The 25,929-nt window shown below is 43.0% G+C and overlaps 4 protein-coding genes and 2 long non-coding RNA genes across 9 annotated transcripts; 2 read left to right on the top strand and 4 right to left on the bottom strand.

Annotated features, from left to right (window-relative positions):
- Nucleotides 1–239: 239 nt before the first annotated feature.
- Nucleotides 240–7,660, top strand: LOC101075325 (CD97 antigen-like). Of its 2 annotated transcripts, none has more exons than XM_029850450.1 (17): nucleotides 240–526; nucleotides 2,256–2,330; nucleotides 2,472–2,621; nucleotides 2,705–2,836; nucleotides 3,000–3,143; nucleotides 3,350–3,393; nucleotides 3,463–3,567; nucleotides 3,644–3,797; nucleotides 3,904–4,023; nucleotides 4,102–4,301; nucleotides 4,473–4,637; nucleotides 4,749–4,943; nucleotides 5,040–5,257; nucleotides 5,336–5,494; nucleotides 5,779–5,947; nucleotides 6,051–6,152; nucleotides 6,254–7,660. In XM_029850450.1, the coding sequence occupies exons 1-17, from the start codon at nucleotides 496–498 to the stop codon at nucleotides 6,293–6,295; spliced, it is 2,205 nt and encodes a 734-aa protein (XP_029706310.1). In that variant the 5' UTR covers nucleotides 240–495; the 3' UTR covers nucleotides 6,296–7,660. The 2 variants fall into 2 exon arrangements, with proteins under 2 accessions (XP_029706310.1, XP_011610834.2); XM_011612532.2 differs by having other exon boundaries at nucleotides 3,901–4,023.
- Nucleotides 7,661–8,582: 922 nt separating this feature from the next.
- Nucleotides 8,583–12,593, bottom strand: LOC101067857 (ATP-dependent RNA helicase DDX39A). Its single transcript, XM_003972091.3, has 10 exons — nucleotides 12,470–12,593; nucleotides 11,482–11,689; nucleotides 11,252–11,379; nucleotides 10,859–11,135; nucleotides 10,546–10,664; nucleotides 9,955–10,086; nucleotides 9,701–9,810; nucleotides 9,430–9,574; nucleotides 9,159–9,306; nucleotides 8,583–8,796 (listed from the first exon to the last, which is right to left on the bottom strand). The coding sequence occupies exons 2-10, from the start codon at nucleotides 11,687–11,689 to the stop codon at nucleotides 8,780–8,782; spliced, it is 1,284 nt and encodes a 427-aa protein (XP_003972140.1). The 5' UTR covers nucleotides 12,470–12,593; the 3' UTR covers nucleotides 8,583–8,779.
- Nucleotides 12,594–14,978: 2,385 nt separating this feature from the next.
- On the bottom strand, nucleotides 14,979–16,331 carry LOC115253222 (uncharacterized). The gene is made up of 3 exons (XR_003891491.1): nucleotides 16,197–16,331; nucleotides 15,803–15,862; nucleotides 14,979–15,015 (listed from the first exon to the last, which is right to left on the bottom strand). It is a non-coding gene; the product is annotated as an uncharacterized lncRNA (long non-coding RNA).
- Nucleotides 15,459–19,482, top strand: LOC101075541 (ATP-dependent RNA helicase DDX39A-like). 2 transcript variants are annotated; one of them, XM_011612539.2, is made up of 10 exons: nucleotides 15,459–15,562; nucleotides 16,325–16,532; nucleotides 16,635–16,762; nucleotides 16,879–17,155; nucleotides 17,386–17,504; nucleotides 17,977–18,108; nucleotides 18,187–18,296; nucleotides 18,421–18,565; nucleotides 18,634–18,776; nucleotides 19,211–19,482. In XM_011612539.2, the coding sequence occupies exons 2-10, from the start codon at nucleotides 16,325–16,327 to the stop codon at nucleotides 19,224–19,226; spliced, it is 1,278 nt and encodes a 425-aa protein (XP_011610841.2). In that variant the 5' UTR covers nucleotides 15,459–15,562; the 3' UTR covers nucleotides 19,227–19,482. The 2 variants fall into 2 exon arrangements, with proteins under 2 accessions (XP_011610841.2, XP_029706311.1); XM_029850451.1 differs by having other exon boundaries at nucleotides 17,977–18,296.
- Nucleotides 17,202–18,511, bottom strand: LOC115253221 (uncharacterized). 2 transcript variants are annotated; one of them, XR_003891489.1, is made up of 3 exons: nucleotides 18,387–18,511; nucleotides 17,608–17,728; nucleotides 17,202–17,512 (listed from the first exon to the last, which is right to left on the bottom strand). It is a non-coding gene; the product is annotated as an uncharacterized lncRNA (long non-coding RNA). The 2 variants fall into 2 exon arrangements; XR_003891490.1 differs by having other exon boundaries at nucleotides 17,608–17,820; nucleotides 18,387–18,500.
- A 158-nt stretch (nucleotides 19,483–19,640) lies between the features above and the next one.
- On the bottom strand, nucleotides 19,641–24,112 carry LOC101067432 (CCN family member 1). The gene is made up of 6 exons (XM_011620611.2): nucleotides 23,905–24,112; nucleotides 22,950–23,163; nucleotides 22,303–22,550; nucleotides 22,042–22,165; nucleotides 21,688–21,869; nucleotides 19,641–21,041 (listed from the first exon to the last, which is right to left on the bottom strand). The coding sequence occupies exons 1-6, from the start codon at nucleotides 23,953–23,955 to the stop codon at nucleotides 20,736–20,738; spliced, it is 1,125 nt and encodes a 374-aa protein (XP_011618913.2). The 5' UTR covers nucleotides 23,956–24,112; the 3' UTR covers nucleotides 19,641–20,735.
- Nucleotides 24,113–25,929: the final 1,817 nt, after the last annotated feature.

Here is a 25,929-nt window from a genome sequence, read left to right as displayed (position 1 = left end):
TTGTGAATAGTTCCTGAAATGGAGCTTAATGGAGCGTAAAGAGAAACGTGAACGATGTCCAAGACAGAAAGGGGGAGGGGGTTTGTGTGAGCCAGGCGACACGGTGCCGGCGTCAGAAAAAGAGTTCAGAGTGACAGAAAAGAACACAAAAGTGTGACGTCAAGGACACACACACACGCACACACACATACAGTGGAAGGGAGGACGGGGGAGAGGGGTGGTGAATCAGAGGGGGAGGGAGGACGCAGCCTGAGAGTCTGAGAGAGAGAAAGCTGAGGATTGATTCTTAGTCCTCCCTCAGAGAAGCGTCCTCCAAACCAAGGTTGGCGGTTTTCTGGACCTTTGATCTGAAATCTTTTATTTTTGTCTTTTATTTTTGGGAAAGCTCAGTCGGAGTAACTGTGGGCCTGTTATTTCTCTGGGACCAGACCCACGTGTCTTATTGGAGGACACCAAGGAGATTCACAAAGATCTACCAGTCATACAGTTTTTGACATGGGATTTGGTAAAGAGCTGCTTATTTTGGGTAAGTCTACCAATAGAAGCGTGTGTGTGCGCTTCAAAAGTTCTGAGAATAAAATAAAGAAGAGGTGAGAACACGAGGAAGTTCAGATAACGCAGCTGCTTTCCTTTTGGTTTAGATTTAGATTTAGATTGAGTACTTTATTGATCCCTTTAGGGGCTGTACAAAATTACCCACCACCATTACACACCATTAAACCTATTAAAGATAATAAAAATAGAATAAAATAAGAAATAAAATAGAATAAATTAAAAATAGAATATAAATATAAAATATAAAACTATAAAAATGTAAATAAATGGTTTTGTCCTTTCGTTAGACGTGTATTTGTTGGCGCCATGTCACTGTCACTTTCTGCCCGTGGAAAGTCAGAACAGAACCCATGAGGTCACCGCCTCAGCAAAGAGGAAGTTAAGAAGTCAAAACTGTAAAACATTTATCTGGAAAGCAGCCAGTAAATAAGTTCAGTCACGGGAAACTAAGAGTTTTCCTTTTGATTTACTTTGATTTCAGTCTCTAAAACAACGGCGACGATTCTTGAAAAACAGATGAAACAAAATTCCCAATTAATTCAACGTTCTGTGCACGTACAACTCTACAGAGTAAAATCACGCATTCCTCGCCGCCGCTTATATTTATTGTATTTACATTAATGTCAAGCAGAACCCAGTTGGCTAAATATTTACACCTGACCTTACATTTTTTGTGTGACTGTAAATATCATGACATTTTTAATGTTAGAAACAAATAAATGTCCCAGCACACGGAATATTATATTTGTAGTGAAGATATGTTAAATACTTTAATGGGGAAAAAACTGCCTCCGTTTGGGACTATTATATTTAGCCTATCTCATTATAATGTATGAAGTGATAACACTGACGTTCTTGTGAAAGTAACACTGATGGTTCATGATTTCACACCTTTTAGTATCTGCCAGGGTTTTTGCAAACTTGTTGCTGCTTTAGTTTGAGTTGTACGTTTTGCAACGCTGTCTTTTTACATCGAATAATGGAATAATGGAATATCTAGTCTGTCTTTTTTTGTACCAGGGAGTGATGAATTCATCTGTACCGGGTCTTGAATTGTTGAATTGAGAAAAACGAGGGTGGCACATCTGGGTTTGTGGATCACGTTTCCATTCGGAGCTCCCAAATGAATGAAAGCACAGCTGTGAGTCGAGCACAGGGCCACCTTAGCTCGTTATTCTTGTCATTTACTCATAAAACCGGACAGGTCACACTGTGGCATTTAGGGTCAATGCTTCCCCCCATCCCGCCTCGGCTGCGGTGATCAAATGGACCCTTTACGCTGGGTCAGGGGAACGTTTTCTCAACCTGACATGATGCTGAGCTGCTGTTGTGTGCGACACAGAGGTTGAGAAATGTGGTCCACGCGCGTCTGTTGTGGTCTGCCAGAACCGTGCGTAAACAAAAAGCTGCACTTTCTTGGTATGAAGGATTCTTGCGGCTCACCGAGGATCAGGAGGAGACGGTTGCAAATAAGGTGATGAATAATTCCGGAGATTTTCAGACACGCTGCAGGTTTAGGCTGATATTAACAGCCAACCCACACGTTCTCAAGGCGCCGTAGAATCAGTTGGGACGTGACCCTGAAAGGAGTTTGCGCAACTTTCGTTGCATAAAAAATAACGTGAGCAATTGCGAAAACTCCAGTTGTAGCAATGAAACTTTTGAGTTGAAACTAAATGGACTTCTTTCCCTCCTCACAGGTTTGCTGGGTATGCTGGGACAATGCGTCATTGATTGTCACCAAGGACAAAACTCAGAAAATGATGAAAATCTTGGTAATGATCTATTTTTCTTTTTTTTCTGCCTCTCATGTGCTGCTCTCCCCGCTCGACATTTTTATTAATCGTACAACACGGAGACGAGCAAATCCATCAACATCCGCTGCTGATCTTTGCTTTATTTCATCTTACCTGCAGAGGTGGACATGTGTTCATTAGGACAATGTGAGGACCAGAACTCTACAAGTTGTCTTATAAGGGGGGACGGTTATAACTGCACGTGTAAACCTGGTTACAAACACACCTTAAATAAAACTACCTTCGCACCATATGATGGGCAGTGCCAAGGTAAGTGTGTGTATATCTTCCTGTGTGTGTTTGTGTGTGTGTGTGTGTGTGTGTCTTTTGAACTATACCTCTCATCTTTTCAGATCACAACGAGTGCATTGATGAAAATAAGAACCCCTGCAGTCCTCATGGAACATGCAAAAACCAGATTGGGAACTTCACGTGCAACTGCTATCTTGGCTACGTTTTAAATGGCACAAGTCGCAGCTGCGAAGGTGAGAACGTCGGTATCAGACCCCCACCGTCGAGACTTCCTGCTCCTCTAAGTCGACTTTGCTAACTTTGTCAGCCGTGACGGACTGAGTTTGTGGATTATTGGACGCTAACTAACTAGCTCTGCCTTCACGAGTGCTCATAGCTTTTGTCCTCTGCCGACAGACCGAGATGAATGTGCTGAGGCTGAAGCTAAAGAAGTGGCCCTCTGTGGACCTCAAGGGGTCTGCAACAACACGGATGGGAGCTACTGGTGCAGGTGTTCAAACGGCTTCACAAATTACGGAAACCAAGGGACCCCGTGCTCGAGTGAGGACATTTTTGGCTCTGCTTTAGATCGAGGAAAATCCATTTGCATCCATTTTATTTGTCGCTTGTTTATTCTTTAGTAATAATTACGCAATTATTTATCTCGGAGTAGCTGCCCCACGTCATGTTGCACAACAACCTGCTTCGGAGACATGCGAGGGATCCCTCTCCCTCGCTAACTCCATCTTTGGTTCTCTCCCATGCAGAACTGGACTGTGATGGCTTCAACACTGGGAGCAGCTCCCATCCTGTGAGTTTAGATGTTCTGCCACCATCATATGGATCAGGATCTATGTGACCCTTTCTGTCTGCCTCTCAGCCACTTCCAGGTCTGGTTGACATCACGTCAATGATGAGAAACAACTGTCTAATTCTGTCGAAGGCTGGCGGCGAGGTCAAAGGTGACGGGGAGACGTTGCTGGAGGTCAGAGGAGCAGACACGGAAACCCCTTTTTCTCTGAATCCGCTTGGCTCATTTCCACATCTCGTCGCCTTTACAGAAGGTTTTCACGGCCATCGAGTCCGTCCTGTCCTCCGGTCCTCCGGGCAGCGCTCAAAGTGTGAGCCACCTTCTCACGACGATGGAGAACGCCGTCAGGCTCATCGGGCCACAGCTCAAGCACAACCGCACCAAGTTAGACACCACTGAGACAGGTAAATGGCCCCAGGTCAGAACAGTGTCCTCCCACAGGTCCTCCTCCCAGAGTTTAACACGCTTGTACGAATTCTGCCATTTCCAATATGTTTAACAATCAAGTAGAGGCTGAAATTGCAGTGCAGAGGGGAGCGAGGCGACCCACTGGGCCAATTCATCTGACCACAGAGAACGCCACAGTGGTTACTGACTGGGCGACGGCAGCTGGGACGGGATCCTACCCCGGTAAACCTCTGGTCCCCCAGGTCAGTCTGTGAATGGGCAAACCCCCATCAAACCCCCACGTGTCCTTCCCTTTGACAGGTTTTGCCCTGGCTGCATTGTTGAGCTACAAGAACCTCGACATTTCATTGGAGCGCTCCTTTGAGGAGCTCCGGAGACGCGACAACGACAGCGAGAACCGTGTTTTTCAGGTGTTCTCGAGAGTCGTGTCTGTTGTCGTCTCCAACCCGTCGACTGAGAACCTGAGGCACCCGGTCCAAATCACCCTCAGACACTTAAAGGTAAGACCGCTTGTCTCGCGATCGTACTGAACGCAACCAGCTGGCTAACGCTAATCACGCAATTACTGTTGATTATAAAAGGGGAAACTGTCCAATAAAAGCAACACAATGATTGAACCAAAAATTGAAAAATTGAACACGTCCATTCAGGAAAGTGTTTACTTTACTCAGGACATTAATGAGTCTACGGCGACGTATACTTGCGCTTACTGGAGCGAGAGTGGCACCTGGTCCCCCAACGGTTGCCACGAGGAGTCCACGAACGCCACACACACGGTGTGTAATTGTTCCCATCTCAGCAGCTTTGCTGTGCTGATGGCGCTTACTCCAATGGAGGTGAGTGTAAACGTCAATTCGGTACGGGCGAATTCTCAGACGTTCACAGCAGCAGAAACCTCAAACTTCCCAGAAGAGGGTTAAGAGGCTGTCGGGTTTTTCCCCCCCCAGCATACCTTCGGGCTCCGGCTGGTGACCAGGATCGGGCTGGCCGTCTCACTGCTGTGTCTCGTGCTCTCCATCCTGACCTTTAAGTTCTGCCGCTCCATTCAGGGGACCCGCACCACCATCCACCTGCACCTGTGTATCTGCCTCTTCCTTGCTGACCTCTTCTTCCTCGCTGGCATTTCGCAAACGTCGCCGGTGGTAAGAGTGGGCGTAAACAGCGTTTTCAAAGGCCGTTGAAGTCTTGTTTTGGACAGATTCGCCTAAATGTCGACGTCTCCGCCGTGTTTCCGACAGGGCGGCTGCAGGTTCGTCGCGGCGATGCTCCATTTCTTCTTCTTGGCTGTCTTTGCGTGGATGTTCTTGGAAGGAGTGCAGCTGTACCGCATGGTGGTTCAGGTCTTCAATGCCACAATCCGGCCCCTTTACTTGTTTGCCACTGGTTATGGGATGCCCCTCGTTATTGTCATCATATCGGTCAGCGTTAGAACGGAAGAATACGGCACAAAGGACTAGTAGGTGTTGGCAAACCGGATCTGTAACGTGATGCAAAGACTAACAAGTCATTCACAGGTTTCTTTCTTCCTCGCCAGCTGCTGGCTGTCCCTCAAAGAAGGTCTCATCTGGAGCTTCTTTGGCCCCGTGTGTGTCATCATCATCCTCAATGCCTTCTTCTTCATCATCACCGTCTGGAAGCTTGCCCAGAAGTTCACCAGCCTCAATCCAGACCTCACCAGCCTCCACAAAATTAAGTCAGTCTGGTTTGTTGGCTGTTGACTGTTGTTGGGGTGGGATCATTTAACCCAGGCCTGTTTAACTCGTGATGACACACACAAAGAACGAGCCAAATGAACAAAACCAAAACCTTCTTCTTCGTGAATTACGATCTCCTGTTCAAACGTGTGAATTATGTGACCTGTGGGAGACTCGTCTCTTTCTTTTTTGCTCATCTGATCCCACGGGGATAAACAAATGAACTGTATCTTTCAGTTCTCGGTCTTATCTCTGCACTTACCCTCTTCTGTTCCCTCCCCAGAGCTTTCACAGTGACAGCTATAGCCCAGATGTGTATTTTGGGTCTGATGTGGGTGTTCGGAGCCTTCCTCTTTGAGAAGGACGCCATCGTTGTCGCCTATATCTTCACCATCCTCAACAGCCTGCAGGGAGCTCTGGTCTTTGTCATGCACTGCCTTCTGTCTAAACAGGTACAGAAATGAGCGCTGCTCAGCTACTGGATATCTTTGAGGCCAGGCGACAGTCTTGACCAATGTGCGTGTTCTCTTTTGGGTTTTGCTCGGTTGAACCCAGGTAAGAGATGAGTACGCCCACTTCCTGTCCTGTATCTGCACGTCCCAGAAGAAGAGATACTCCGACTTCAGCAGTACGAATCCTTCCAGTAGTCAGTCACAGGTACGTACTGTCGAAATGGCAGCCTGCTGCCTTCGTAACGAACCTTCTTTCTGTTGTCTGATCTATTTTCTTTTTGTTTGGGGCTGTTTTGGTCCTATCAGGCTTCCCGGAGCAGGCAGCACACAGGACAATCGCAAATATGAAGCATTTTATTCTTTAAGTTCACCTTTTGCTGTCCAACAAAGGGGAAGTAAAGTAGTTCAGAGGTTTGGCTCATTCCAGATAACTATTTATTCACGTTGGTATGAATTTAGAGAGCCTTACTTTGGTTTTAGTGCACATTTAGAGACATAGCACCCATCTGGCAACGGAAGAGTGCTTGTGCCATGTTTGGTATCGGCGTGCAAAAGAAAGTAGACGTCAAATAACGACATCCAAATTCATCGTAGTTGGCAGCAGTTGATAAAAGGTAGCTAAAGGGACGGACGACTTGACCCCTCAAGGCCGCTTGCTGTATCCTCATTTGCATGGTGGGTCAGGAATTCTACAAGATACCTCAAACTCGTTTTATTTACCTTATTGAAAATGTACCTAATATTCCCAGTGAGCTATGCTATTTTTCTAAGAAGTGAATTGCTATCTTAAGGTAAAATTAGATGATGAATGTGTACTTCACAGCGAGCCAGGGCTGAATTTAATGTGTGTATTTTTAGCCACCGATTATTTCCGTCTCCAGTGGGCATGTTTGCGAGAGAAATCCGAGCACACGCAAATGTTTGATTGTATATTTCAAGTTTGTTTTTTTTTAATTAAAAAAGGTCAACGTGCTCGGTGATGTAACAGGAAAAAGGAGGAACTGCTCCTCACCCCAGTGGTTACACGGCTGTTGATTCTTATTTATTTGTTCGTGAAATTGATGACATTTGTGGCTCAGGAGAACGTGCGCTCGGCTTGTACTGGGGCCCCCTGCTTTGGCACTGCCGTGAAACCTTATTCGTCCGGATATGCTCAATTTGTCGCTTTTAAAATATAGTATTCACGTGTAAAATTCTGCGCACTGCTGTCAAACTACCCTAGAATAAAAGTGACTGTCACCATTTTCTATTGATAAACAGCTTCCAGGTTCATGGGAGAAAACCAGCCAGACACTGTTACGAACCTGGAGAACAATTTAGTTACAGTAAAATAATGTTTATTTGGTTCAATTTCATAGATATCAAGAATAACAAATATGCCTCACTGTGATAGATTTTACTTTTGCTGTTTCCACATTCATTGAAAGGTAATTAAGGCAACATATTGCCTTAGTTTTGAAGTTTAAGCTTTTTTTTAAAAAAAGAAATAATTATTTTGGCTGCACTTTTTGAGACCATCAATATATTTTGTATTTTGCAAAATGTATTTCTTTTTTGTAAAAGCTACACATGTTTGTTTTGCGAATGTAAGTATCTGTATTTTAGCTTGTATAGTTTAAAGGTTTGAACTTATTTTTCTACTTTTGTGTTGTCCGGTACTGTTTTCTTCATGCACCAAAAATGGTATTAAAGCTTCTATTTCATGTAACAAAACTGCTTCTTTTTTTTTTTTTAACAATTTCAGCAGGAACTTAGCTGTGGTCCCATTTGAGTGAGTGTACTTATCTTAGAAGATCAGTAGGGTCTTATCTGAATGAAAGTGATGATAAGCTGCACCCACAGGGCAACTATCAGTCAGCACATCTTTTGGACAAGAGAAGTTTGTCGTCAGTGAGAAATCTTTGCTCTCTGAAGCAAGAGAGGAACTTCCGTCACCCCCGCGGTTATTATCAGCTGCACACGCGCAGGTAGTCACATTGACACAAACATATACACAGGAACATACTGTATTTGTCCTATAAAGAACTTTCTTTTATAGCTATGAATAAGCACCCATCTTGTGTTTTAAGAAATTCATATATACTGTAAACAAATTAAAGTGCAGCACAAGTTTAATTTTAATTTAATTTATTTTTCAAACTTTAAATTCTGGTGCTTTAATACATTTTCATAAAGTTTGCCTATTAAAATGAGCCTGCACTGCAGCGAGAAAGCACCTGCCAGCTGGCGTACGCCCCCTTGAGTTGAGGCAGAGTACTGCCCGCCTCACCTGCTGACTTTCCTCTGCACTTTATTGGGCGATCAGCAGGAATAGTTCTCACACAAGTGCATAAAAGATATCAGAGACTGCAGAAAGTCATGGTGTATAACGACTTTCTGCTATATATGTTTGTATGGTGGAAACTAAGATATTAATACTAAATTACCATCCTAAAGATCAAACAGCATTATATATAACAAACCTTGATTCGTAAACCTCAAACTATTTTTACACACATCTTTTTATTAACCCATTATTTTTCATTTTTATTAAAACGGGGACTAATTAACCTTATATGCTGTTTATACTTGGAATATTGATATTTTGATACATTTGATTGAACCAACAAACAGAAATATGAAGACAACACAAGGGTTAAACCATTAAATACGGTATAAAAACTTTATTCAACCAAAACAAAATATCTGGTTTTAACAAAGGAGACACTAAACACCAAACACTAAAGCAGGATGCAAACAATTATAGGGGGGAAGGGGAGTTTTTACGTATGGTTGTTTTTTTTAATTAACTAAAATGTGGAACGCTCATCCCTCCGTGGAACAACTCTTCACTCATCTGGACTGTTCAACTGCAATAAAAGAAAGGGAAAAAAGAAATTAGCGCATATTCAGAGGCCTCAAGAGCATCAATTGTTTGAATTTGTTCTAGATTCTGGGTTCCAGCCACCTGTCATTAAACCACTAGTTTTTTTGAGGGTATTTCTGAGATCTCGTTAACAGTGGAACCTCTCTACCACCATTAAGTTTGCAATATGGCTCCTTTCATTCACTTAAATGCTAACATTCTCCAGCAGACAATAGTAATGGATTGATTAGCATCAGTGGCTTAATTTTTAATATTGTAGCCATGTATTTTAACATTAGAAACGTTTTAAACTCAACCAGCACACATAAATGATATGAATCCTTAAGTTGATCAGCAACAACTTACTGTAAGAGGAGATATCAATCTCCTCTGGCAGCTCCGCGACGTTGACTTCGAAGCGGTCCTGAACATCATTTAAGATCTTTGCGTCGTTCTCATCGGAAACAAAGGTGATGGCCAAGCCTTTGGTCCCGAATCTTCCAGCACGGGCCACCTGGGAAGCAACACAATGACTTAAAACAGGCTTTCACAGGATCAAACGCCTGCATGCCGCCAGTATTGCGCAACACTTTTGCAGAAATATAACAGAATGAAAATGCTTTATAGCAAGACTGACTCTGTGAAGGTATGTGTCAGAATCCTCTGGCATGTCGTAGTTGAACACAATATTGACACGCTCGATGTCCATTCCTCGACCAAACAGATTGGTGGCCACAAGGATCCGCCGCTGGAAGTCCTTAAACTGCTGGTACCGGGATAACCTGCAGGGGGGACGAGGAAAAACGAGATTTTTCAAGTTCATCTTGCACCAACTTTCTCTGCACATGACTTATCACATTATGTTAAAGCAATGCTGACAAGCAAAGAAGGAAAAACAACAGTGGTACCTCTCCTCCTGTGCCATGCCTCTATGAATTGCAATGGCAGGGAAGTTCTGCTCCACCAGCAGCTGGGACAGAGCGACACAACGCTGCACTGTTTTCACAAAGATCACCACCTAAAAACAAACCAAACGTCTTAATACTGAAAAAGTGCAAACAAAGAGATCCACAACGGACAGAGGTGTGTAAACCTGTTATTTCTGCAAAGAACTGGAATAAACAAGTATAACAACAGTGTGTGCAGCCAATATCAGACATACCTGATTGAACTCAAGAACATCAAGCAGGTCAAAAAGCTTTCGGTTTTTCTCGCTGTCCTTCAACTTGCAGTAATACTGCTGCAGCCCATGTAGAGTTAGCTTGGTTTCATCATCAACAAACACCTCCATGGGCTATCAAAGAGAAGCAAATTGTTAGAATTAAACTCCTGCACACCACAACACAGTTGTAGAGCGCCCTGAAAAAAAGAAAACTTATACTCCTTATACAAGAGTGCCACGCCTTGTTTTGCCCTTCTGCGTGTATTAAAGATTTTTGCACAAGTGAAATGTAACTGCTGAAGCAGCTGTTCTCCTGAACTGCTGCAGAGTCCGGTCACTGACTGTCCGGTCCATGCTAAATGTGCTCAGGAGAGTCAGTTTCACCCTCTCATATGGCCACTTATGACACCAACAACCACAAGTGGGCAAAGCTTCGAGGGATTCAAGCAACAACCCCTACGGGCATCATAATTATCTTCACCGAACAGGTAAAGGAAGCAAATTTCTACACTTGCTATTGCTGCTGCTACACTCCAAGACTCACGTATGGTGGATTCAATTTAGACATCAACTTTCTTGACAGTAACTCACGTCTTGCATGAACTTGCGGCAGACCGGACGGACTTCCTTGCTTAGAGTTGCACTGAACATCATCACCTGCTTCTCGTGGGGTGTCATTCGGAAAATTTCCTGGACGTCTCCTCGCATGTCTGAGCAGAAAAACGCAAATATGGAGCGGTGATAAATGACACATGCGAGACAAATAATTTTATCTTTGTGGGATATGTTCCATAATAAACAATCCTACAACATATGAATGAAAACTAAATAGCATTTAAACAATTCCATAGAGCAACTATAACATAATGAAGTTAAGTGATGGTTGCTTTGGACCAGTACTTACCAAGTTGCTCCAGCATCTTATCGCACTCATCAAGAACAAAGTGTTTGATGTTCTTCAAGCTGAGGCTCTTCTGGAGGATAAGAGCACGAATACGCCCGGGAGTTCCGACAATAATGTGAGGGCAGTTCTTTTTCAGGACCTCCTCATCCTTCTTGATGGTCAGGCCACCAAAGAACACAGACACCTTGACAGTGGGCATGTACTTGGAGAAACGCTCATACTCTTTGCTAATCTGGAAGGCCAGCTCTCGAGTGTGGCACATTACAAGGACAGAGACCTGGAGACATAGAGAATAAGTACAATTGGTGGATATCCACGATTTGCTTGTGTTTGCAACAGCTTTAACTTGGGTAAATAAAGAAAATGTGAAGCAATTAAGGGCAAATATCTCACCTGACCATCCACTGGTTCAATCTGCTGCAGGGTTGCCAGCACAAACACTGCCGTCTTCCCCATACCCGACTTGGCCTGGCAAAGGATGTCCATGCCCAGTATAGCTTGGGGAATACACTCATGTTGCACTAGAAATAAAAACAAACCATGTTTAAAAGTGTCTCTACATTACAATATGGCATCCTGCATCACTGTGGTACAGTTGGGAAAGTCCTTAGGGCGTTAGTCACCTTCTGAAGGGTGCTCAAAACCGCAGTCAACAATGGCCCGGAGCAACTCTGGTTTCAGGAGAAAGTCTCTGAACCCAGAACTGTGAATGGAAACGTAGGACCCTTTAACCTCCTTCTTGTTGGCTGGGGTCCCACTCTCTGGTGCTCCCTGGGGCTCCTCATCTTCTTCATAATCCAGAAGCTCATTGTCGACGTCGGTTTCTGCCATCTGTGTGGAAAACACAATCATTTGTATTGCAAGGTTGCGCGCAAACAATTACAACTTTTTTTTGGCGCAACGCGATATGAACAGAACCCAAGTCGATTTAAAAACTCGCTACAATGTAACAAACAACTGAATTGAAATTAATTAGTACGTTTGTAAAAACCAAAAAAGACGTTTGGCGGAAAATAATAGGCGAAGCGACTCGTCAGGCTCAAGGAGCCTTTGGTAGCAGGCCGCAGGATCGACCAGCACAACAAAGAATAAAATAAACCGGTCTAAGAGAAGAATTAATCCATTGTGTCGAATTGCCTTGACTGGTGTTGAAGCTGTGATTTGATTTTTGCAGACACACCTGGAGACAGAAACAGCTAATTTAACCGAATGCGGTAGCGTTTGAATACAAAATGGACGCCATCTTATTCTTGTTCATTCAGCTCGTGCAAGCTAGCGTCGTTAGCTAGCGCAGCATTTCGAAAGAGGTTTGCAAATTCGGCTAGATTCGAGCAGCTCCGCGGCTATTAGGTAACGCGAATAGGACACTGGTTTTAGACGGGGAACGCAGCAAAATGAATCAGTGAAAAATAAGGAAGAAGAAAATAGGGTGGCAAAGGTCATTGAACAGGAAGCTAATGCAACGCGGACAGCGTGTTCGCAGGAATAATACAAAGAGCTTGCTTTAACTAATTCAGTTGGGTGAATAAATCTTATACTACAATTAATAAATAGAGTAAACTATATAAAACTATGTTTTACACACGATCCAAATGCGTTGCATTACGTTACCTTGTTTGCTGTGAAATTGTACGTCCCGCCGATGTGAATGTGCGTGCTGGAGAGTACCGGGCCGAGCGTCTTCTTCGTGGATTGACTGCAGTCGGTTCAGAGTGCTCACTACTGCCACCTTTTGATAAAACAGAATTCCCACACGACCTAGTGCGTACTTGTTTATCTTGCAATATAATTCTTTTATTTGACTTCAAAAGAAAATAACCATAGCAGCATATGTTCCCGGTAATTATCAAGTAAATATATTAATACACCAGCAGCAGAAAAAAACAGGTCCAGCAACGGTAACACGAATGTAAAAAAAAAAAAAAAAAGTCGAACGTATCTCACACACCAGAGTTTTTTTTTTTATAACACGCATTGACCAATTTTATTGTAAATTTTACTAATGCTTTGGATTATTATTTTTGCATATTTTTCTTTACCTTTGTTAAGCAACACAGCAGTATTCTTTGTTTGTAATTTGCCCACGCGATGGAACTATGAGAACATTTGCTCAAGTAAAAGTACTTTTTTTTAATTTTTATTTTTGCATCAAAGACACGTTCAAATCGCTGACCCGCAAATTGCGAAATATGAAATCATTTGAGACAAAATGTTGATCATGCTCGTGTTGCCAGAAAGATGAGAGCTAAGACACCTGGTGGGAGGCCAGTTCCAAGTCATTTATTTTACCAGGACTATTACACTTATTATGAACCACAACGCAAATATCCTATATAGTTCTCTTTCCATCTGTGTTCCTCTAATCATAACTGCATCCCAAGTATCAGAACATAAAATGAAGCAACTGGCTGCATTGAGTACAGCCCTACAAAAATTAAGTTATTGTTTTAACTTGCAAAATAATGCCTGTCATTGATATTTTGAATGCTTGTCCACCCCAATGTTACATTATGTGGAATTGCTACAGTATTCTGGCAGTCATGGGCAAATCCAGTCCTCAAGGGCCAGATTCATGCCAGATTTTGTGTCCTACCATGCAGTGGAACCCCCAGGTGGAAGCATTGTCTACCTGAAGAATAGAAATGGCTTTAATTTGCCTGAAGACTGCATTTGGTTAAAAGAATTTAACCCGGCATTTAATGCATCAAATGTGGGGTTTTTTTGGTAACAGGCACCAGTGGCTATTTAACTCATCTCGCATCATCCTTGATGTTCCAATAAATAAATAGCCACTGGGGCCGAAATCAACTGCACTTGAATGTGGACTATTTCCAGTACATTGTAAAGTAAGAAACATTAATTCTGATGGGTTCAGATGGTACTTTAAACATTCCAGCTGAAACTGTGAATTGTCTTTTATCCCCGCAAAGTAAGATCCATGCAGCTGTTTCCCAAGAAAGCCCTCTCATTATACCTGTCCTTTTTCACTACCTTTTGCAAGAGTGCGGTCCCATTCTAGTGATTGTGGTTATCTTAAAAGATTAAGTGGATCTTTCTACATTACGGTAAACTGATAATAAACTGAATTCACAGCACAACTATCTGGTCATCTTGACGTAAAGTCTACTATTGTTGACGTAGCCATGCTCTGAAGCAAGAGAGGAACTTCATTAACTCATGGTTATTATCAGCAGCACACCAACGCTGCATACAACACGATCTATATTGGGGTTAAAATCTTTAAGGGGGGTGGGTTGTTCTCAGTTAGCTGGACTGTTGACTGCTGCTGCTGACCACAAAAGGGTTGACCATCTTACTGCTGTGTCCAATACCCAGCATCGTGTGCATGCGTGTGTGTGTGTGTGTGTGCGTGGGTTATGTCTCTTCAGTTCATAAATTGAAAAGCAAAGAGATTCTATTACCACATTGGATACATTTATTTGAATTTCAGTAGCAATGTTTTGATGTACTGTACATGTTAAAATAAAAGTCCTGTTTAGCCTTCATTTAAAAAGCATTCATTTGTGGGCTCTTTAAGCCAACATCTCTCTGATGTCAGGCCAATGGCCTCGCAATTGCCAGAAATACTTGTGGTTCTTTTTTTTTTACTAACTTTTTTTTTTTTTACTTTGGCCTTCAGTTCCTTGGCATCATCGCTAGCACTGACTCCCACCTCAGACTACACACTTCAACAAATATGCGTGAAGTTAGAGGAGGCCATCAAACAGCCTTACACATAGGATTCATAGGACTGCCACTTTGTGTTGTCTTCAATTACACGTGTCAAAAAACTTCTTAATGTTATAAATATGGATAACTGGGAACAATCTGCAGGTGTACTCCTAATGCAGGCTCCTGGATGTTTCATAATTTCTCATGAGATTACTGATAGACGCTTCTAAAATAGCTGAAACTTGAGGTTCAGATCCAAATTTAGAGTCGGCCAAAGTCCTATCAGAGGGGTCACTTAAGATTTTGACACTGCTGGGAACAGTTGCTTTGGGCTATGGAAGCAAAAGTTTCTCTTTGGTTTCCAGATGAATTCCGTAGACATTAAAAAATACTGTTGCAAATTTAAGAGTATTGGACGTTTTCAGCAAAGTAATTTTGTGGGGGGGGGGGGGGGGGGGGGCATCCTCTGCAGCGGCCTGCTTGCTCTGCAAAATAGAACAATCACATGATTACAACCGCATGATGACCCAGAGCCTTTCCAGCAGCACATGAGCAAGAACATCCACTTAATTCAACAGGTGTAACTGCATGCAGCACAATCTAGTAATATACTGTAGATCATGCACCATTTGGGCACTGTGAGAAAGCCCTACAGATTAAGGTTCAATGACACTACCTATTGGCGCAACGAGCAGTTTGCAAACACCACCTGAACCTGACAGGACACACCTGGTGGCAGGCTGAAATATGATCAATTCGCAAAGTTGACCAAAGGATCTGAAGGTCTGTGACCTTTGATCCTCCAAATATCAAAGCCAAGGGGCTTTGGTCATAAAGCAACCTATGATATGTAACCTTGCTTGACTTCTCCTTCCTTCAACTATATCCTACTGGCACAGATACATTTCAATCACAGCCAAAGGAATGCATATGCACACTTTATATTCCTTTGGAGCCTAAGATATTGGGAAGAGCCACTTCAGCAATTTTCAGAGGATATTTCAGGCTATCAGTAGTCAGACCAAGAGTAAAGTAAGTTATGTAAGAATGATTTTAATAAATGGTAAATTGCTGTCTGCATGACAAATATTATTTTGTTTATTGCTTGTGTTATATTTGCTGTACCGTGTTTTTTTTGTTCTTGTAGCCGAATTCGTAATCCACTTTCAAAACGCTGTGCGAGCTAACATGAACATGAATAAAATGACTTCTATTTTGTGTTCAAATGTTACCGCATTCAGTTACATTAGGTGTTTCTGTCTTAACACGTACCTGTAACCAAATGATGACTTAAAGTCTGTTTCAGTGATGGCTGGTAGAGGGATGTGAGTCCTAGCCAAAAGTATGAGTGATTGAACAAACAAAATAATATTAATATAGTAGTAGTAGTAGTATCCATTTACCCCCAGAGAAAATGAGGGTCTGGGTGCGGGACAAATTTGTACCATTTATCCAATGACTGTTTCAATGCATTGAGCTCATGCATTGATGTATTCGATGCATTCAAGTATGGTGGTGTTAACAAAATTCATTGAGTCAGTTGACTTTTGTAGTGTTCTGAATGAACTCATCTTCGAGATAAATGCGTTGTAATGCATTTCTAGTCAATGAAATGTTAACAAACTTTTATAGACATTTAATTTTTTTACATTTTAGGGAGCCTTACCTACCATTGCAGTCTTATAGAAATTGCCTCTGTTCTGTTTGTCTATAACACAATAAGCCAAAAGTTGAGTGAAATGAAATGAGTTTGCACAGAATGTTGTGATACAGATCATTGTGTTTTCCACACAGATGGATGACAGAGACATCGACAACGAGCTTCTGGATTATGAAGAAGATGAGGAGACCCAGGAAGCTCCAGAGAGTTGGACCCCAGCGAACAAGAAGGAGGTTAAAGGGTCCTACGTATCCATTCACAGTTCTGGGTTCAGAGACTTTCTCCTGAAACCAGAGTTGCTCCGGGCCATTGTCGAATGCGGTTTTGAGCACCCTTCAGAAGGTGACTAACGCCCTAAGGACTTTCCCAACTGTACCATAGTGATGCAGGATGCCATAATGTAATGTAGAGACACTTTTAAATATGGTTTGTTTTTATTTCTAGTGCAACATGAGTGTATTCCCCAAGCTATACTGGGCATGGACATCCTTTGCCAGGCCAAGTCGGGTATGGGGAAGACGGCAGTGTTTGTGCTGGCAACCCTGCAGCAGATTGAACCAGTGGATGGTCAGGTGAGATATTTGCCCTTAATTGCTCCACGCTTTCTTTATTTACCCAAGTTAAAGCTGTAGCAAACACAAGCAAATCGTGGATATCCACCAATTGTCCTTATTCTCTATGTCTCCAGGTCTCTGTCCTTGTAATGTGCCACACTCGAGAGCTGGCCTTCCAGATTAGCAAAGAGTATGAGCGTTTCTCCAAGTACATGCCCACTGTCAAGGTGTCTGTGTTCTTTGGTGGCCTGGCCATCAGGAAGGATGAGGAGGTCCTGAAAAAGAACTGCCCTCACATTATTGTCGGAACTCCCGGGCGTATTCGCGCTCTTATCCTCCAGAAGAGCCTCAGATTGAAGAACATCAAACACTTTGTTCTTGATGAGTGTGATAAGATGTTGGAGCAACGAGGTAAGTACTGGTCCAAAGCAAAACAACACTTAACTTCATTATGTTATAGTTGCTCTATGGTGATTGTTTATTCTTTTGTTATATTATTAGACTTTTATTCATTCTAGACATTTGCCATTGAAGTGGCAATTAATAACAAAAAGAACTCAACATACAAAGGCAAAATCAATGATCCTATGCTATCTGTGTAATTAGATTTTTTTCATTTACATAATACTGTTTTCATTTAGACATGCGAAAAGACGTCCAGGATATTTTCCGAATGACACCCCACGAGAAGCAGGTGATGATGTTCAGTGCAACTCTAAGCAAGGAAGTCCGTCCGGTCTGCCGCAGGTTCATGCAAGACGTGAGTTACTGTCAAGAAAGTTGATGTTTAAATTGAATCCGCCATACTTGAGTCTTGGAGTGTAGCAGCAGCAATATCAAGTGTAGAAATTTGCTTCCTTTACCCATGTTCGGTGAAGATATTTATGATGCCCGTAGGGGTTGTTGCTTGAATCCCTCGAAGCTTTGCCCACTTGTGGTTGTTGGTGTCATAAGTGGCCATATCAGAGGGTGAAACTGACTCTCCTGAGCACATTTAGCATGGACCAGACAGTCAGCCTTCATAAACTGCTCCAGAAACAGGAAGGCTGGCTACATTTGATTTGATGTCTATGAATCTTTAGTACATGCAGAAAGGCAAAACAAGGCACGGCACACTTGTTTAAGAAGTAATTGAAGTGTGAGAAAGTACTAAGTTGTTTTATTTAGCACACTCTACAACAGTGTTTTGGTGTGCAGGAGTTTGAGAATAACAATTTGCTTCTCTTTGATAGCCCATGGAGGTGTTTGTTGATGATGAAACCAAGCTAATACTACACGGTATGCGGCAGTATTACTGCAAGGTGAAAGAAGTCGAGAAAAACCGGAAGATTTTTGACCTCCTTGATGTTCTTGAGTTCAATCAGGTATGGCTGAAATTGATTACACAACTGACCATATTGTTTTCACTCTTTCTGTATTGTGATTTTTGTTTTCTTTTTAAGGTATTGATCTTTGTGAAAACAGTGCAGCGTTGTATTGCTCTGTCCCAGCTGCTGGTAGAGCAAAAATTCCCTACCACTGCAATTCATAGAGGCATGGCACAAGAGGAACGGTACTAATGTTTTTCTTTCCTTGCTTGTCAGCATTACTCAAAGTAACATGAGTATGAAGTCATTTAAATAGGAATTTAGAGATAGATTACCTTGAAAAATCTTGTTTTTCCCTGTCCCCCACAGGATAGCCCGGTTCCAACAGTTTAAGAACTTCCAGCAGCGGATCCTTGTCACCACCAATCTGTTTGGCCGAGGAATGGACATTGAACGTGTCAATATTGTGTTCAACTATGACATGCCAGAGGATTCTGACACATACCTTCACAGAGTCAGTATTGCAAGATACTGACAGAATTTTAAATGCCTGTCTTAAGTCATTGTCTTGTTCCTTCCCAGGTGGCCCGTGCTGGAAGATTCGGGACCAAAGGCTTGGCGATCACCTTTGTGTCAGATGAGAAGGATGCAAAGTTCCTGAATGATGTTCAGGACCGCTTTGACGTCAATGTAGTTGAGCTGCCAGAGGAGGATCTCCTCCTACAGTAAGTTGTCATTGCTGACAAACCGAGTCACGCTTAAAGGCAATGCAAATTATTACCTCTGCCGAAGAGATTGTGTGAAACCAGCATCTTTCTGTTTGCATAATAGATGAAAAAGTTATTCTGGAGGGACCATTATAACTGATTTTTGATCCCCCAAATTGCTAAGCCAGTGGGCTTTGTTCAGAAAGCAACTTACTGTGTTATGTACAGCAGCTCTTCATTTGTCGCTGGCTCCAGATGATGATTCTCTTGGTTAGGTGGACAGTGGACAAGAAGACATGATGTCCTGTACATGAGTAAATGCATCCATGTTGGCCCTGGATGCCCTCTCCCAATGACACCTGTATTGGGTGTTTCAGTTCTTGGGAACATTCAGGTTCATTAAGAACATTCAGGTTCATTATTTATTGAGATCCATGTTTCTTCTCTTGCAGGCAACTGACAGGCTAGTTGTGGAACTGGCTGCTGATCGACGGGTCCAGTGGCTCAGTTTCATACTCTTATAAGCCCGACTCGGAATTAAATGTAAGCCTCATATTCGGAAACCTCAAAATCACATCATCCAACAAAATCAAATGTATGGTCTCAGTTTAACCTTTGGCCCATGGTCTGTGACAAACTGGACTGGAAAGATACACACACACACATCACAGACATACAGAGTGTTTTTCTTTCGATTAAAAAATGGTTCCATCAAATCCCTCTACCTCTTCTACCGCCTCACTCTCCTGTCAACGAACACACTCTCTCACACACACACACACACACACACACACACACACACACACACACACACACACACACGCACACAGTGTTTTTTCTTTCGATTAAAAAATGGGTCCATCAAATCCAAACACCACAAAAGACATAATTGCTTTTAATTTTGACGGTAATCAACATTTATTGGATGTTGTACAATGATACCGCAATTTTGGATATCTACTCATATGCAGAGGATGCTAGCATAGTTTCAGAACAAAGATAAGTTTGAACCTGTTCCAGTCAAACTTAAATCTTGAATTTCTTGTACGAAAATTAACGTTTAAAGCTGGTTCATCCAAACAGATGAACTAGAACTACAGCAGCCAGAAAGAGAAACATTTCACCTTTTAATCCAGATGATAGAGCATTTTCATATAATTTCTCTTAGGGGTTTGTCTAAAGACATAGCTGCAATGAGTTGGACCTGCGACGAGCTGGACCAATGTACCCACATCTCTCCAAAAAGAAGCTAGGACAGGCTCAGCGCAGTCTGCAATCCAGTTGGGTTTTTTGTCCTACCAGTTAGACAAGGCTCGCCCCTGGTATCCCATGATCCCACTATCCTGTTTGCTGACTGTTAGGACAGAAAACCCGACTGGATTATGGCTCACAAGGACTGGGTCTGGATAGATGGATAGAGTTGGTCCTTAGTTGGATGCTTGTTGTTTTTAAATGTTCTACCCTACTGAAAAATATCCCTCAAGAGTTCAATGTTTTTCTTAAAAAAATATTTTCTATAAAAAAAAAAAGGTTTTCAAAATGTCTGCAAAAAGTTGACTTCAATGGCCACAGTGCGTAATGGACCACCTGCATGAGGTCGGTCTTAAGGCAGAACATTTGATAAAAGTGCTCTGTTGCTTGGCTCCTCAAGTTCATCTGACTGTTTTTGAGAAATCCTCAACACCTGATCCAGCAGTCAGTCCTCCGTGGAGGAAGTTTGGGACTCTAATTTAAGCCCTGTCTCTGTTTGAACAGGAGTAGTCAGGAGTAAACACTCCTCCAGTCAAAGAAATACTACAATATAGAGATTGCCCTTAGGGTTTTGATCCAAGGTGGCTTTTAGACTCCTGTTGGCAGGGTGCCTGTAGTCTTCATCCACCTGGAGCCAAGTGACAACAAATGCCCCTAGTCTTCTAACTTCATCAACAAAGTTATCCTAATCATATTAAAGTAATTTAAAAATGAACATTGCCACCACTAGTCTGTGAACATGTGTGTATCTCCGTACATCCAGTACTGTGGAGGGAGTGCCACTTCGTTCAGGTGGCTGCAGTCGCTGCTGCATTTACACGATTGGATGAACATGACCGACCTCTGGAAACGCTCGTCATCTGGGCAAACAAAGCTCACAGGCACTGTGCGCGTGCGCCGCGGTGAGCAGCACCGTCCGTCCGTGCAGGTGCCACAATGGCTAGGACGGTACAGGCGGACGCTCCGGCATTCGCCGTAGGACAAATATACAGGTTCTGGGACGCGATGGATTTGGGAACACTTCTTCCCTCTCTGTGAAAGAGAAGACAACAGCACCAGACAGTGGTTTTATTAATAAATTACTAAAAAGTCTTTTCGCTCTTAACTCTATAAAGGAACCAGGGTCCACATTAACTTTAAGTTAAAGAGGGTTGCTCTCATCATAACTATTTGTTTAAATATTGAGTGACCTTTTCATTTAAAGTGTTTGACATCTTATGACCTCCAATGCCTTGAGGAATCAGAGCCCAGTAACAAGCACTTAGTGTCCAACAGGAGGCCCAATATAGACTTAATGTTTCCCTGGCCTCTTGAGCATACAGACAGGGCCTAGCTATAGACAGTTGCTTGGCAGGAATGCTGGGGGTGGGGAACTATATTTAAAAAGGCGCCTGCCTGCCACCAAAACACCACTGAGTAAATCAGCACAGTAGTATGTGGATGTAGAGCTTCCCGAAAAGTACCACCGGGATAATCTCTGCCCTTAAACTCTGGATATAGCTGGCTTTAGCACCAAGAGAATATTTATTTAGGACCAGAACATCAGATTTTTCATTCACCCTAGCACCAACTGGATATTTCCTGCTTCAGCTGTTTAAATACATAACCAGAAGCATGGAAAAATGTGGGAGAGCTCCTTTTTTCTTGTCAGCAATCGTTAAGGTTATCTGTACTTCACCTTGGAGGGGAACGTTATCCCGTTGCACGGCCGGATGGTGCAGATTCTGGTCTCCCTCTCCAACTTGCACTGTGGGTTCTTGTTTGTGATTCGAGAAGAAATGCCCATTCCACAGCTGCGGGAGCACTGGGTCCACTCAGTGGTCTGGACTGGACACTTCCTGTCCTTCAGGTGGTTCCACACTGTCAGATGGATCATGTCACATGAAATCACTAACCAATACCCAACACATCTGTGGTGCCCAGAGGATGATCGCCAATCATTTTCATCATTTTAGTGCCTGTTGATGGTACACATGTTACAATGTGATTTAATTTCACTGGTGAGGGATTTCCGGCAGCCAGCGTGCCTCACCTGATAGGTGTTTATATCCTCGTTCACCCTCCCAGCCACTGGATTTGACTTCCATGTGGCTGCTGTCCAGCCCGTTTTCCAGCTGCTGGATCCCAGGCTTGGGCATATGTCGTGTCGGAGGTGCCTAGAGTGTGAGATAAGATTAATTGTGAGGTTTTCTTGGGTTTTGCCTTCCAGTGGCAACTCCACAACTGTGTGGGATCCTGTACAGGATCCACTGGACAAAAATCTTTTATCATGGAAAACCAATGCAACGCACACCTGATACTTAGGCGGGAGATGCCAGGTGCCCTTGTGGCAGTCCACACTGAAACAGCACTGTCCAGGAATCCTGGTCAGTTGTGGGTATGGGCAGGAAGGAGAGGCCGGCGGTAGCTTGTTGGTACACAGTGGGGCACAGCCGACTGCACCATCAATGCAACTGCACTGATGTTTACAGCCAGCTTGGAAGGTCTCACCATTCTGGTATATTCTGCCATTGTACTCGCATGTGCGTCCATCTGAGTTAGCTAAAAACACATTTTACATTATAACTATAATTTGAAGTACAGTTCCTTCTCCTACGCTTGTGATGAAAAAAGAAGAATGTAATAGTGTTCATTGTAACAGCAGAAACAAGTGTTTCCAGACTTTACTTCCACACAGGAAAGCAGTTCACAAAAGACCATAAGACTTAAATGTCAGTCAGGAAGTGACAGACGCCTTGTCACCAGCTATTCATAGTTAGTGGGACAGCACTGGCGCGATGCAGATGGATATACAGAGTATTTTTTTTAACCTCTGAACCCCCACTACTGCTATTGTAAATTAAAATACCCCCTCTCAGATGTGTAAAGTTACACGATTTAATAATTGGAGTTGTATGCTACTATACTAGCCACAGACCTTTTCCCTCTACACTGACCTACCTGTACAGACGCCCCAGGCCACAGTCACATCATTGCCATAGTTACACTCCAGCCCTTTGTGGTGGTCACAGGGTCTCAATGAGCTGCAGTCCTGGTTGAGCTGTGCCGCACACACCTTACAGCACCCACATCCATCTGGCACCAAGCTAACACCTGGAGGGCAACTCAGAGTCTCTGTGGGGCACTCACACACTGCTGGGCAGCTAGCCATCACCTGAAGGGGAGGAGAGACAGGGATCTGATGATGTGACATATGGCAAACTTGGCTGAAAGGAGCATGCAAGTAACTAGAAATTAAGCTACAGACAAGAATAGTACTAGTTCAGGGACTTCTATTAAAATGCTGTATATTATTTCATTTGTATTCCAGTTCTTGTATGGACACTAGCACTGCAGAGTGTGTGTGTGTGTGTGTGTGTGGTCATTGCTAGGTCAACCATCGTAGACAGCTCAGTTTTTGTGCCAGTCTCTTGCCGGCTCCTGTTGTGAGTCATCCCTCCTCGGCAGAGCCAACTCTTTCAGTTGGTAAGAATCAACATGTTTGGCGTAATAAAAACAGGAGGGCGTGATTAGACATGCTTCTAGTAAAGCTTCTGTGAAAGACTGGGTTTGTCTGAATATGCCTACACAGCACTGAAATGATGATCCCACCTCATTTTGACCAAACTTTGCTATGGTTAATTCAAAAAATTTTCACCACAGCTACACTTACTTTGGTAATATTTTATGTTTATGGCCTTTCACGATGCAACTTTCAGCTTTATTCTAGGATAAAGGTGTTTATGTTCACACCTAGTTTGTTTACACAAGTACACCAGCACTCAAGTTTCACACACATTTTAAAAGGGGTTATGCTCAGAAGATAACGAAGGAAACTAAAATGTTCTCATAGACACATGAAAGAGTGTCAAAGTAGGAAGCATTCATGTATACCGCAGCTGAGTGTCTGTCTTACCTGTGTGATGATGACTGTTGTCAATGCGATCAGGTAGGCCAGAAATACCATGGCTGGAAGAAGTGATATACAGTATACTGTATATATATATATATTTTTCTTTCTTTCAAAAGTCTCTGCAAACTCTCATCCACAGAGTTTCTCTTACATAATTTCAGCACTGACTCAGTCTCTTCCAAGTCTGTCTTCCTTATAGTTAATTTTTTTCAGCCCCAGAGTAAAAGACTTAACTTGCATTTATAGACTCTGCCCCAACAGGAAACCACGCCCCTTCACATATCTAACCAATCGGTGTGCAAGAAAGCCAGGGTATTTCTGTAGGGGCGTGGTCTCACCACAGGGTCTTTTTGCTGATTGGTAGGAGTCTTGGAATGAATGCAGTCATTCATTAAAACAAAAACAAACGCAGGAGAGCTGCGTATTTGTTTCATGGGGTGAAAATTAAAATGTAACCACCGCTTTCAAGTCACACTGAGACACACCTTGGGTGCCACAGTTCAAACCCTGAATAAATACATTCAACTGGGCCGGACACCAATAATGAGACCGCCACATGGAGGGTGAAAAAGGAAAGGTGGGGGTAATAAAATTCCCTCTGCTTGAACAGACTAAGTAAAGTGGGTTTTAGCAAATAAGAAGATAATAGCAGCTGTCTGGGAGCGAGCGCACCCTGTGTCTCTGCCCATTATCTCCATGGTTCCAAAGAACGAACACACACACACTTTAATAATCTATTTTTCTTAGTGCTTCATCGTTCAGGTGGACTGTGGACTGGGCTGCCCTTCATTTTCTCATAACCATGATGAGAAAATGATCACTTGGACAGAATGTTTCCAGTCAATCTTGAAAGGAGGTTTATTGTTTTTAAGGGCCGTTCATGTGAGGGCCGGCCTTCCTCTCTGCTCTCTCCCCTTTTCAGCCACACCTGCCCTAACACAGAGGCTCCGTTTGATGAGGGAAATGTGATATGAAGGCGTTTAAAGATTGGTCTCCTGCTTTGCACAGCCAAATATGGCCCATAGTTTCTCATGTGAGCTCCAGTGTCAAGTGCTGACAAATGATCTGTGGAATCAGTTAAACCCTTCAGGATACCACGATCAGCGTTCAGATAGATGCGCAATCGCTTTTCAATCTTAGCTGAGGATTCTTGACACGTGGGTGCTCCTTTTTGATAAATGTTGATGGTTTCTGAGAGCAATCGTTACGTTTGCTGAAATCCAAATAGTCTCAAAGTACAAAATATGAGTTACAGGCCGTTGAATTCAACAACGAACCGATTCAATAAACCGAAGGGAAAGGGAAAACCTTTTGTTTTCGGGAAGCCTCCATCTCACTTAGATTCACAAGGTAAAAATAAATACTCTCGTTACTGTGAGGATATATAAAGCTAGAGAAGTTTTAGAAGCGGGGAGAACAATTTAAAGGTGGTTAAGACAAGATAAATCTTAAAGTATAGTGAGTGTGACACTAACCCATCATCAGAGAGGACATAAATGATTTATCTCAAAAGGAACTAAACTACTTTAGAGTGTTTTGCGAAGTCATCATTCATCATCTTTGTCCTGCAGATTCCCACCTCACAATTCATGACTCCCCATTTAGAAAAGGAAACCAGCTCAGGAAGCTGTCAGCAATGGTGTGATCGGGGACACAAAGTCAGGGCCCATCTATTTAAATCCTCCCGTCGTCATGGTGTGAGGAGCTAATATCGTCCCCTGACTACTTCTGTTGTAACTCTCTCCTCCTCCTCCTGAGGAAGAAGAGGTTGCCACTGGTGTAAAAAACAAATAAGGTGGACAAATGCTAGTTAGAAGTACCCTGATTACTGTTAGGTACCAGGATACGCTCCACACACCAGAGTGCGCCTTCTTTCCGGTGGACGACAATGTCCAGACACATGTGGCTGGAGCGTGACCTCAGCTCCTGGATGACGATATTGATGTTCTGGTCCACATATGCACCACAGACAGTCCAGTAGTGGAGTGATACCATAATCCAGGTCTTGGAGGAGATCCATCAGGAGAA

Source organism: Takifugu rubripes, chromosome 17, assembly GCF_901000725.2.
Source record: "Takifugu rubripes chromosome 17, fTakRub1.2, whole genome shotgun sequence".
In the NCBI taxonomy this organism is placed as follows: domain Eukaryota; kingdom Metazoa; phylum Chordata; class Actinopteri; order Tetraodontiformes; family Tetraodontidae; genus Takifugu; species Takifugu rubripes.
The sequence above is the reverse complement of the archived record's forward strand: the minus strand, read 5'-3'. Positions and strand labels throughout refer to the sequence as shown.